This window comes from Phaseolus vulgaris, chromosome 9, assembly GCF_000499845.2.
Source record: "Phaseolus vulgaris cultivar G19833 chromosome 9, P. vulgaris v2.0, whole genome shotgun sequence".
Classification (NCBI taxonomy): Eukaryota; Viridiplantae; Streptophyta; class Magnoliopsida; order Fabales; family Fabaceae; genus Phaseolus; species Phaseolus vulgaris.
In genome coordinates, this window is record NC_023751.2 from 10960852 (window position 1) to 10974423 (window position 13572).

The window sequence follows — 13572 nt, forward strand, 5'->3', positions numbered from 1 at the left end:
CATCGTAACCGCGCCACAGGAACAACCTCGTACCGCGGAGAAAGAATTCGAGGAAACTGTCACGGCAGTTACCGAGACGACGACGGCGTGCAGTTGTACAACAGTGACAACGGTGACGGAGGGAGAGGCGGTTTCAGTGTCGGAGAAGAAGCGGTACCGGAGAGTCCAGTCGGAGAGTTACGAGCGGCGGATGGTGGTTGCGGCAGCGCGGGGAGAGTTAAAGAGATGGAAGACGGTGGGATTGAGGAGGCCGTTTGAGAGTGAATTGCGGTGCGTGGAAGAGTTGAGTGAAGAGGAATTCAATCGTGCGGTTGAGGAATTCATCGCTGTGCATAAGAGAATGCAATGGGAGGAACAACTAACACAGAATTTGGCATGCACTCCCCCAAATTAAAAAAAAATGAAAAAATAAATAAATAAATTAGGGGATTAGAGAAGGATATAATTTATTTTTCATTTTCCATTTTTCATCCACTATTGTACAGTAATTTATCCAATTTCTGAGGGATTTAATGGAGTTTCCTATTTTAATATATATTCTATATCTTATCCAATCAGTTTGTAATCTCGTTTTTACCATGGGTTTGGCGTCAAATGAAGAGTCAAATTAAAACCAATATAATTAGTATATCATTTACCAACCTTTTTTTCCTCATGTTTTTTAAACGAAAAAAGTTTTGTAAAAATTAAAAAAGGAAAGTTATCAACTAATCTCAGTACGTAGATGAATCCAACCAATGGTATATATGGTGTTTTATAGGTTTGCATTTCATAGTATTTGCACATAGCCAGAGTTCTGTTTTATAAAATAATTAAAACAATTATACACATTGATTTAAGATTTGTTTTCATGAATACTATTTGTAGTTCTAAGAAAAGAAAAAAAAAGGTTATCTCTTTTAATTTCGAAACATATGAAATCGTGTGTATTAAAAAAAATAAAAAAATCGATGTCAAATGATTTTATATATATGCATATATGATTATGACTAAGCTCGGTGAAAAACGCAAAAATGGTTGAGCTTGGGTATTGGTATAATGGTGAATGGGTGTGAAATTTGGACTGGCGTAGATCCTTGTTCGACTGGGAGAAGTCTTTGGTGAACAGCTGTTTCAGAGTCTGCAAGAGGTGAAGTTGGTTTTTGGGGAGGCGGACAGTTGGGTCTGGAAGATTGGGGAGAGTCAAACTTTCTCAGTCAACTCTGCCTATGTTCAGGTAAGGCGGGTTAGAGGAGGGGAGTATTCTCCTGTGTATAGTAAGTTGTGGATGTGCAAAGCCTTGCCATCTGCTTTGTTCACTGCTTGGAGGGTGTTGGAGAATAGGATTGCCTCTAGGGTTAACTTGGTAAGGCGCGGAGTGGCGGTAGAAAATCTTTTGTGTTGTTTGTGTGGGGAGGAGGAGGAGTCATCTTGTCACTTGTTCTTTGTTTGCAAGTTTGCTTGGCGTGTCTGGTGTCTGTGCTTTAAGTGGCTTGGTGTGTCGTCTGTAATTCACAAGGACCCTAAGTCAAATTTTTTACAATTCAGGATGAGTCAGGCTTCTGTTTCGGTTAACGAAGTTTGGGGTACAATTTGGGTTGGCATTGTGAACGAAATCTGGAAACATAGGAACTCGGTCATCTTCAATATAGGTGTGACAGATGTGTCTGAAGTGTTCGCTTCAGTGTAAGTAAAGGTATGATCTTGGATTTATGCAAAGTCTCGTTCTGCTTATTTTCCTTATTCTAGTTGGGTTTTAAATCCTTTGGCTTGTATGAGGTTGATTCATTAACATTGGTTAGTGTTAGTATGGTTATCTCTTTGCTAATTGGTAGGCGTTCTAATAGGAAACTGGTGTCAAGTATTTCTGTATAAGGGTTGGACCACCCCAGAAGTGGTCCCTATTTATTTATTTATTTTATTGCTGATAAAAAAAATTATGATTACAAACTCATGACAATGTAATTACTTAATTAGGCATATTTTTTTATATTAATAATTTGTTTATAATTCTCATTTTTTTCATAGGAAAGGTTGTAATAGGATAGATATAAAAATAATAGTACGTTGTATTTATTACATATGACATTAAAAAAAATTATGTTCAAATATTATAACTGTTTATAAATGCTAAATTTGTGTGTCTGTAAAAAAAAATGCACGATTATATTTGTGTGTCTATTGAAGAAGGTTTTGTAAATCTGGCGTGTCAACTACTTTATTATCTAAGAAAACTTCATTTTGAAGCACTATAGATGATGCTTCAGAACATCGCAGGAGATTCCTTTGTAGTTTAGTGCTGATCATTTGTAACTTGAAGAACTAACTTTTTGCTGATTAGATTATGAGCAATGGGATTAGTCAATCCGATTCCAGACAACCAATAATCATGGATTATACCTCAATTAATATGTTTTCTTAACATAAACTCAATTCCTATATTTGGAAATATTTTGTATTGGCAGCTGTGAAAACAAACAAAGTTCAAATAAAGTGTGCACCGGTTTCTATTATTGGGCAAAGGACTTCGATTTTTTTTAAAAGGAACTATATGGAAGGTGAATCCTTCTTATAATCCTTTTTATGGAGTTAGTTTTAATTTATTGATGCAATGATATTTATATTTCCCAAATGTTTGCTTCAAAAATTTCAAATGATAGAAGATTTATGTTTTGCTAATTGCCATATATACTTTACTGGTGAATAGTCTCTTGCTTAAACAACTCTGAGTAATTTTAAATTTGCCAAACTCCCTCTATTTATTTTCAGGTATTCATGGATCAGATAAGTGTGTTGTGTAGCTATTGTTGGTTTACTTCTGCTTTATTCACTTAATTTAGTCAGTGTTTAATAGAGAAAAGCAACATTTCTTTAATAAAAAAGAAGTGGGGACTTGTGTGGTGAAAACTATATATGTTGTTATGTGAAAAAGGTTTCTTATACACTCTCCACTTGATGACAGATTAAAATGTATTCTCTCAGTTGTTTCAGATTATTTAGATATTTTCCTCAGTGCTCAAAGGGACCCATTTAAAGAAAAAGGAAAATAAACACAAACACATAGACATAATATACATATATAAAGAGAAGTTTATGGCATAGTGGTTGGAATTGGAAGAACAAAATAATACAGTGGTGAACTAATGAGATTCTTTAAACGAAGTAGATCAGAATTATCCTAAAGAAGTGAAATAATATTAATATGGTATTGTTTATCACCACCCAACATGTGTTTCTTTGGTGTGTCTGTCCCAAGGGAACCAACCTTCTACGCTTCTAAAATTGTACCATACCTACACTCAATACCACACAAAATAACCATTCTTTATGCATTGCTTTCGTTGCCAGGCCCCTCCAACCGTACCATACCATATACCAAAACTTGGGCACATATACCGAAACTTAAATTCCATACATATTCTATGTCTCAAACAAGTTAATTTCTTTTATTCATTCTTCTTTCTTAAAACATATTTCCTTCTATCCAAAACTATTCATCATGATATGTATCATCTTTAATGTCTTCTTTATCAATCTTGTTTTACAAAGACTAAATTCTTTCTAGAATAATTTATTCTCCTTTCATTTCCTATAGTTTCTCGGTGTTCAAGGTTCTTTTAGTCTTTTTAATCTTTTCAGTGTCTTTCTACTTTTACGGAACGAGAGAATTTGTAAAAATATTCTAACACTCAAATCAGTTCAAATCTACCGTGTAACAGTTAATTTATATATTTCTACTATTTTGGTTGAAACTTAAAAAAAGGATTAAATTGTACTTATAATCATATTTTTATAGATAAACTCTGATTTATTACTTAATAAATAATGTTTTAGAATATTGTTTGAATTTAATTGTAGCAAGAGGTCATTAAGAATCGGTCTACGTAAAGAAGCACAAATTTAAGCTATTTTCATTAAATACTGTGTTTTTTTTAGAACTATTTTACTACTAATTATACATATATTTTATAATCAACTTACTTTAAAAACCAAAATAAAAGTTTTATAGTCATCTCATAACTTTTTTTTTACCATTCTGTTATGTTTCTTCACACATTATACGTCTCACACTACATGAAAATCATGAAATATAAACCAATTTTTAGATACCAAAATAATTAATTGTAATAGTAACTAAATTAGATACCATTTTAGAAACTAAAAAAATTTGGTTTCTAAATTAATTTCTATTATTGTTAAATAGTTTCTAAATTGATATCTAATTAGCAACCAAGGTTTTAACTACCAATTATTTAGTTTCTAAATTTGGTATCTAAAACCTTGGTTGCTAATTAGATACCAATTTAGAAACTATTTAACAATAATAGAAACTAATTTAGAAACCAAAACTTTGTTTTATTTCTAAAATGGTTTCTAATTTAGTTATTATTATAATTAATTATTTTGATATCTAAAAATTGGTTTTTATTGCAATTTCTTTAGCTTCAGTGTTGGAAATTTTTTTATTTCAAACTTCAGATGAAGTAGAATCTTGTGACCCTGACTCATTCCAATTGCTTATAATTAATCACATTATATGAAAAAAACAAGTTGATGAATTTCCAATTTTATATATTATGTGGGGAAAGCAAAATGAAAGGAATGAAAATGATATAATTATGAAAGCATTTATTTTGGTTTTTTAATTTATAATCACAACTATTCTTGTTGTCTGTGTGTTCCAGTGATAAATCATTGCCCAGTACATTGGTTTTGTCTTGTTGTCTCCTTCTACTGCATACTAGTTGTCATACACTCATTATATATCCAACTTGGGCTTCATTTTCTGGCTTTGTTTTTTCCAAATGGGTCCACAACCTATTCTATAGTTGGTAGAAACACCCTTTGAACTTTGAAGGATTTTCTGTACCAAACCATAAGCAACTGCTCCATCATCAAATTTCAGAGAGGGTACTGCTCTAATTTTCACTCTTGAAGATTCCACATCGACTAGAAATTAGAGTCTTTCATTGTATATAAGTGGGTGCAAACCTCAACTCTATGAGTCGGTTTTATGGGGTTGAGTTAGATTTAAAGTTCCACTTCGTAATATGGTATCAGAGTCATTTCGAACCTATCCTAATGAATGTTTGTGTTGGGTCTATCGTGCCACCCGCTATCGGACCACTCAAAATATATAAGTGGGTGCAAACCTCAACCCTATAAGGAATTGATTTATAATCTTGGAGGAAAAAGAAAAATATTATATGTAAACGCCATTTGGATAAGAAGTGAAGAAAGTTATATTTATCTTAAACTATTCTATCATACCTTTTTTTTATAAACTGTCTACATTCTCTTAAAGAACACAAATATCTTTCCCACTAGTTTGAGTTAAATAAGTTTATTTGGATAAAATATTTAATTTAGTTGCTTACCCAATATTAAAACGTGTTAAACTAGAATAATGGATGTCATTTGATCCACTATTTCTAGTAACTACATGTATGTTCTGGTGGAAGTAATATTATTCGAATGAAATAGAATGATTATGAACAATATGTTCAAGTTTTAAAGTTGAGATCATGTTAGAACAAGTTGAATTATCCATTTGTCAAAACTGTTAAACCATCGTTAATGTATTTTTTACTAAATCCTTTTATTATTTAATCCTTCAGTAATATATCTAAGACTACTAAGAAACAAAACCTATATTTAAATCGTGAATAATTAGTACTTTATTATATTTATAATTATATTTCTTTTAATACAGACGTCACTAATCCCTCACTAATCACATTATTGTGTGATTTTGCTCATTACAAAAGAAGTCATCCGTATATTTATATTACTTAAGCATGACAAGGGTTTTTTTTTTAATTAGTTCATACCACTGCAAGAAAATCATAAAATAAAAACCAATTTGAGAGATAAAAAATAATTAGTTGTTATAGTTACTAAATTAGAGACCATTTTAGGGATTAAATAAATTTTTGGTTTCTAAATTAGTTTATATTATTGTTAAATAGTTTATAAATTGGTATCTAATTAGCAACTAAAGTTTTTGCTACCAAATTTAGAATATAAATAATTGGTAGTTAAAACCTTGTAACTAATTAGATACCAATTTAGAAACTATTTTACAATAATAGAAACTAATTTAGAAACCAATTGTTTTTTAGTTTCTAAAATGCTATCTAATTTAGTTACTATTGCAACTAATTATTTTGGTATCTAAATATTGGTTTCTATTTGATGATTTTCTCGTAATGTACATTAACATTTTGAGAGGTCGACTAAGTGCAAGATCCCAAAGTTGACATGGTTGCACCTTAAAATTATTTATAATTTTCATTAAATAATTACCTATCTTTTTTTGTTTGTAAACTAAATTTTAATTGAGTTAGTAATTAATATGGAAATGTAGTGCAATATGTGTGACCTTATGCATTAGATGACAACAACCATTGTATATATGAATCGATATTGAAAGAGGTTGAGACCCTATAATCATGTTTAACTAATTCTTTAATTACAAATTATGTCTACTTTATGGTTTAATCTTAACTTATTATGTGTTGCAATATTTTATAGATAGTCAACCACTCGATTTTGAATTACTTGATTATGTGAGGATAGTTTGGACGACTTATTTTATCAACTTTAGAACAGTCTAGGATAAATTATCTTAGATTTAGTTTATATGCTTTTAGTTTTATGAAATTTTGACTTTACATATTAGTTCACAATTTCATTTGTTTGTTGTTTTATTTATTTTTCTTATGTTCCTTAATATTAATTTTAGTTAAATATGTTTTTAGTTTAATTTCATTTGTTGTTTTATTTATTTTTCTTATGTTCCTTAATATTAATTTTAGTTAAATATGTTTTTAGTTTAAATAAAATTTGATATGACATTAATTTACAATTGAATTTATGTTACTTATTGTTTGGTATATTTTATATGTTTTTATATGATATTGTTTACTTTAGTTAGTGATTTATTATGTACAAAATAGTAAAGAGGATAAAATTAAAAAAAGAATTGAACTACAAAAATTCACAACATATAAACAACGATTCAAATCAAATTCATCACATATGTGGACCAATAGACCACGGTTTAACCCCAACTCTTATCTATTTTGTGAATATTTTTATTTTTTTAATTGACTATTAGAGCAATAGTTTGGATGAAAATATTGTTAATTTGGAATCATAACAATGACCATTTTTGTTATAAATTGTTGTCTATATCCAAAAATATAGATGAAGAGTTAAATCATTGTCTAAATTTGATTTTTTAACGACTTTATAAATAGTGATTTGAAAGCCATCGCAATTAGTCTTTTAAAACCGTGTCTATAAACTCAGTAACGTATTTTAAAAATAAATAAATAATAATAATAAATTTGAATAATAAATTACGAGTAATTTGTTATTTAATGATATATGCAATTTAAAGAATGTAATTATCAAAGAAGTAAAGTAACTAGAAAAAAAAGGACCAAATTAAAAAAATAAAACTGAAAGAAAATCACAAGTAAAGATAAAATAAAATATACAAAATATATATACTAAAATATCATACATATTTTTGTGTGTATAATAAACTTACAAAAACCTGTACACATTTCTGTATAATTATAATCTGAATAAATATGATCATGTTCCTAGTTTAGTTAGGAGGGCATTGTTGAAGAGGAAAAAATAATATGAGAAGGACCATTTTCATTCCAAGTAAAATAAATTAAAAGTGAAAATAAAATAAGAAAAATTATTGAGAATGAAAGAGACATGATTAACGTTTGGTGAGTGACGATAAGTGCAGCGTTGAACTATAAATTGTTCTATTTTCGTGGATTGTTCTGTCAATTGGCTCACATTATACCTCGACGGAGACACTTTCTTTAATTTTTTTTCTTCACCACTTCAACTTTTAGAAAAACTAATAAAAAAACAACAACCAAAATCACCAAAAAAAAAAAACTACTCTACAAACCTATTGAGATTTTTTCCCTCCACTTGAATATCATATGGGGTAATAATTTAGTTGTTAGAAAAAAAATACCTGATTATTTATTAGTGAATTAATATTTTTTTTAATAATTTCTTTTCATTTTTTAAAAACTAAATTAGTTCTTAACTTTGAAACAAAAGGGTGCTAAGCTATAATTTTCGTGTTTATTTTAAATTTTGTATGTAAGATGTAGGTTGATTTTGAATAGCTTGAAAGCAAGAGATTGCATAATTTCAAGCGTGGATGCATAACATCTCTCATTTTCTCAAAACTAAACTAAACTTGAGAATTTGTTAGATTTTTTTGTTTTGTTTTAAATGAAATTATTACTGTACCACAGTGAAATTATTACCCCAGTTCCTAAGGGGGAATATCCATATAATGAATTAACTACATAATTTTTATAGACATCTTCACACAAAATATTTATTTAAAGTAATTATGATATCAAATTCTATATAAAGTTCCAAGATTAATTTGTTAACCTACTTTAATTTTAATATAAAGTCATATTTATCACAACCTTATCAATAAACATATTAACAAAAACAAAAGTATTTATTAAATAATATTTATTATATTTATCTGTCTTGTATCTATAATTAATTTAAATATTAATAACTAATTTAGACATCAAAATATTTTTTTAGTATTCTTTTGTAAATACATTCACTAATAGGAGATCACTCATAGGAGATCGAAGATGAGAACATCATCGATTAAAATTAACAACAGTTTAAAGAATACAAGGAAATACTGTGAACTTTCCAGACTTTTTAAAGTGCAATTACTTATTGGCCGAGGGATTCTAAGAAAGTTTTTTGATTGACTGATATTGGATGATTGATGTTGATAACAGCAGCCACAATATTATATATCTATCACAGCAAACTAGGATGAGCATTTCCTATGAAATACCCGCATTCATACCCATTTAACATTCTATATCAATATATTCTTAAAAATTCGATAACAAAAGTAATTTGTGCAACACAGGGATCCAGTAACTAATGTTGAAAATAGATAACTAGTATTTGCAATATCAAGACATGAGTTAAATACTTGTGGACTCAAAGCCAACCCTGAATCTACGGGTAAAATCTTGAAACCCACGTTCGAATTGCCTGCAAATATGTAAATCTTTATGTTGTCACATCCCTGGTTGAGATCAAATGCACAGGATATCCGCTCTTAAGTTTTGTAAAAAGTGCCCTTTTCTGAATACTTGAGTCAGAATCGATCACCTTCCACCTTAATACAAACATTGTAACCATTTAGTTACTTGAGTATAACTAGCATGTTACCAACATTAAACTAATGTGTGTGATCAATGACAGAAAGTACCCACTTGCAATTGGTGATGAAACGGTGGAGAAACACCAACATCATGGCTTTAGCCATGTTCTTCCCTAGGCATGCCCTTCCTCCCATCCCAAAAGCTAAGAAGCTGTATGGTTTTGACTCTGCCTATAATATTTGTTGGAACAGTTTATCTTGTGATTTTCTGAATATTCAAATCTCAAAATCAAATTTTCATTTTTCTTCTCCATTTAACAATATTGCAAGAGAGTAACCAAAAGGGTAATGATTTATAGACAATCTTACTTTTTTAAGTTGTATCCTTATGGTTGTCAAAGTATCATTTCTCAAAGTGTAGACTTACAGGGAATCTTGAAGGATTGAACACACTCGGATCATTGTGCAGAGTTGGATCATGGTGTATCGATCTAGCATCGATGTTAATGTTCCACCCTTTCTTGATTTTATATCCTATATCATTGCATCACTTTCATTTTTTCTCATTTAAATTTACACCAAGTGCATAGGAATGCATGGGAAATTTATGTGTTACCTTCAATCACACAGTCCTCGAGTGCTACTCTAGGCAACCACTGTACCACAGAGGCCTTCCTTAATGCTTCTTTTACAACCTGTTTGTGACTGTGTCAATATCCATTTTTTTTATAAAAAAATGATACAAATAGAAGCAAAAGAAAATAATCTGTTATATCAGGAAACAACAATTAATTCAAGAGTAATGCACGATCTCATCATTTGTAAATTTTGATGCAGCAGCTAGCTGCAACACATTGCATACAAAAGTACACACACCTTAGAAGCATATGGCATCTCATTAAGGGCCTCTACTGTAAGATATGAATTTCTTGAACCATTCTTCTCAATCTCAAGTTGTTCCTTCTGTTTAGTTAACAAAATTACTGCATTTTACTAACCCAGGGAAAAGAAGATTATATAATGTAAAGATAAACCGAATTGAAAAGATTCACCGACCATAAGGGTATTAAAAACTAGCGGATTCTCATCCACAAATTTGATCATCCATGTCATTGCATTTGCTATCGTGTCCTGTCCTGCGATTTCGAACTTTGTATAAAAAAAGTGGATATTGAGGAGAAATTATTCTACAGTTTTAAGATTGTGTCATTCTATTTAATTTCAATATAATATGTTATTAACTTGATTGGTAAATTAAAAATTTAATTATCATATAATTTCAAATAATTACGTAATATGACGTAAAAATAGATTGAAAAGACATGATCGTGAACTCATACCTCTTAATTATCAAAATAAATATAATTTAAAAAGATATTAAAAGAGATAAGTCGTGATGATGAGACTCTATATTTGAACTGAAAAGAACTTTTCATTTTAGTAATTTTAAAGTCTTTTACCCATTTCAATAATTAAGAGATAGAATTGCAAATTTAGTAAAAATTTCTCAATACTAAATTTTACCTGCAATTATCATAGTTAAGATATTGTCTTTGATCTCTGTGTCTGTTAGTCTTGGGACTCCATCCTCGTGTAATTTATTATCCAAAAGTTGTTGAAGGAAATCTACATGGCTAGTTGCAATTCCACTTCTTCTTTCATTTATAGTCTTCTCCAATATGTCCATTATCCTTTTTCGAGCCTGCATTTTCACTTGAAAGCTTAAGTAGACATTTCAAAGTTTGTTTCAGCTCATGACACCGAATCGGTATATATGAAAAAAAAGTTGTCAATGTATAATTTTCTTCATAATTAGTAATGAAGGTGATGATGTAAGGACCTGTGGTGAGTTAGTGAAAAGAGTTTGGGTCTCGACTTGTTGGGTATTTTAATTGTTTGGGTTAAGAGCAGTTAACAACCACAGAGAAACAAACAAAAATATCAGGGGCAAACTTTAGAAAAGGAAGGTTTGTCCTTAACAATTTGAAAATTACTCTTGTTCTTAAAAACAAAAACATATGTTATAGTATAAGTGCAATGGATTTATACAATCCTAACTTGATAAGAGAATTATTTTTATTTAGTATGAGTTTTGATCTTATGAAAATAATTTAATATAAATGTTAGATAATTATGGGGGTAGTGTTGTTTTGGTGTTAAAACAAATAGTCATGAATTGGTTTTCGATTGATTCTTTGCAAGATTTTTAATGGAAATGTGTATTTAGACTTTGAAATAATAAGTTAAAATATTGGTTTTTTTTTATCATGATGGGGTATTTTTTTTGTTTTTACCAAAATGGGATTTTTTAAAAAAAATACAAATTTAGGCAAGTCGTGCCTAATTGGGACGACTTCATTGGATAATCGTGTATGAATCATGTTTGACGGTAATGTAATACAATAACTTGATTATTTGATTATCCAATTTTTTGTTCCTTAAAACTAACACTCTTAGAAAATTATGTATCAAATTAATTTTTAACATTACATAACCTACTACTCAATATATAAACAATAAAATTAAAAAAAAAAATTATGACGTGGCAGAAGTCGTGCCAAGTTGACACAACTTCAATATGACGGAGCAGAAGTCGTGCAAAGTTAACACGACTTTAGTATGACATGGTAGAAGTCGTGCCTAATTGGAACGATTTCTGCATATAAAGTCGTGCCGAATTAGCACGACTTGCCTAAATTTATAATTTTTTTTTAAACGGACCCATTTTAATAAAAACCAAAAGAAATAACCATTATGGTTGAAGGAATGATTAATAATTGATGAGATAAAGAATGATTACATACGTGTGAGTGAAAGTGTACGAGAATATTTACCTGAAGGCCTTTGTAGAATCTGGTCCAAGGTAACCTCACGGGTATGGCAAGCATTGCTTCACCCAAACGAGCAACCTCATTTTGCATCGTCTCTAACTCGTACCCATTCTCGATGCTTATTAGCATCTTGCACATCGCCTTGCAAGCTACCTGCATTACAAACATTATCTCATACAAAATCATATAAATAATGGTGTGCTAAGAATGAATAAAATTGAGCTTAATTTATTTTTGTTGTGTTGAAATAAATACCTTGAGTGTTTCATCTTGAATAACGAGGACAGATCCAGATTTCCAGGTAGTTATAGCTTGAAGAAGAAGTGAATCAAAGAGTTGAACGAAGGAAGAGAGAGAATGCGTTGAGAACAGAGAAAAGAGAGAGGCGCGAATGAGCTTGTGATGTTGGTGCGCAGCACAGAGCAAGCTATCGCGCCCCACAAGCTCCGCGATTGACTTCATATACTTCTTTGAGAATTTCCCCTCCTTGTTTAGAATCACTTTCGCCGAATCCGTGCTCGATATAAAAACGTGCGTTTCCCCAAATAACTTGGTCTTGAAGCATTTCCCGTACCTGACAAAGTTATAATCATATGCAATTATGTGTCAATGTGAAAACTAAACTATACTTAGGTAACAAAGTATTAACAAATTGGTGACTAATCATGAGTAAGATATAGAGCATAAAAGAGAGAGAATGGGATATTTGTTACTGGAGTCGGCGAGCTCGGACAAATTCATAGACTCCTTTGGTGTTGTTGATGGCAGCCATGAACTGAAGTGTCTCTCCTAGAAAGGGCAATCCTTGATTCCCCGGAGGAATATTGGACACAGAGGACTTGTTTCTGCACCAAAGTGCCCATGCTTTTTGACATAATAAAAAACACAAGAGAGCAACATGGCAGCAAAGATAAGGATGCTCGTTTACCAATTGGGAAAACATTTTGGTCTCTCTTCACTTCTCTTCTATGGTGACCAAATATCTTGCTCAATACACAACACTGCTAGTGCTACATATATATATTGCCAACTTCAACATATGATTTTTATGGCAGACATGCACTGGTGTATGTTTTGAAACATTGAGCCTTCCACTTTGAAACTGAAGTGGGAGAATGCGTAAGCCCTTCTTAAGATTACCGTGAGATATTTCATTACTTGTTTAATCACTAGAGCTCACACTGTTAACCATATTAATTAAACTTCGTTTTTAGTCTCCTAACAAGAAATTATTGGTTACTTTGAAATTATTAGACTCGAATCATCACTTTTTTTTTTTGGACAACGTCATCTTGGTCTTACTTATAAAATTATATTTAAGTTAACGGTGCTGGTTTTAACTTATAAAGAAATTAAATTTATTGTTTTTTTAGAAGATTATAAAAACGTGTCTTAAATTAATTTGTCTTAACTTGAGGAAATTCAAACAAATTATTAACTAGTCTTGCGCACTTAACTTGAGGCATTGCGATTGAAGATGGTGATGATTGACATGCAACTATCAACGGCGTATAGTGACTACCTAGTAGTGCTTTATTGCCAATTCACCATAATGCTAATTTTAGT

The 13572-nt window shown here is 30.4% G+C and overlaps 1 protein-coding gene across 4 annotated transcripts; it reads right to left on the reverse strand.

Moving 5' to 3' along the window:
- Positions 1-8842: 8842 nt before the first annotated feature.
- On the reverse strand, positions 8843-13127 carry LOC137822627 (abscisic acid 8'-hydroxylase 3). 4 transcript variants are annotated; one of them, XM_068627545.1, is made up of 11 exons: positions 12935-13127; positions 12720-12851; positions 12262-12580; positions 12010-12159; positions 10700-10877; positions 10232-10311; positions 10052-10138; positions 9792-9870; positions 9603-9709; positions 9288-9406; positions 8843-9190 (listed from the first exon to the last, which is right to left on the reverse strand). In XM_068627545.1, exons 2-11 carry the CDS (start codon positions 12776-12778, stop codon positions 9082-9084), a joined length of 1287 nt encoding a protein of 428 aa, XP_068483646.1. In that variant the 5' UTR covers positions 12779-12851; positions 12935-13127; the 3' UTR covers positions 8843-9081. The 4 variants fall into 4 exon arrangements, 2 of the variants coding, with proteins under 2 accessions (XP_068483646.1, XP_068483645.1); XR_011082950.1 differs by having other exon boundaries at positions 9288-9443; positions 12720-13110; XR_011082949.1 differs by having other exon boundaries at positions 9288-9443; positions 9545-9709; positions 12720-13110.
- Between the last annotated feature and the right edge of the window lie 445 nt (positions 13128-13572).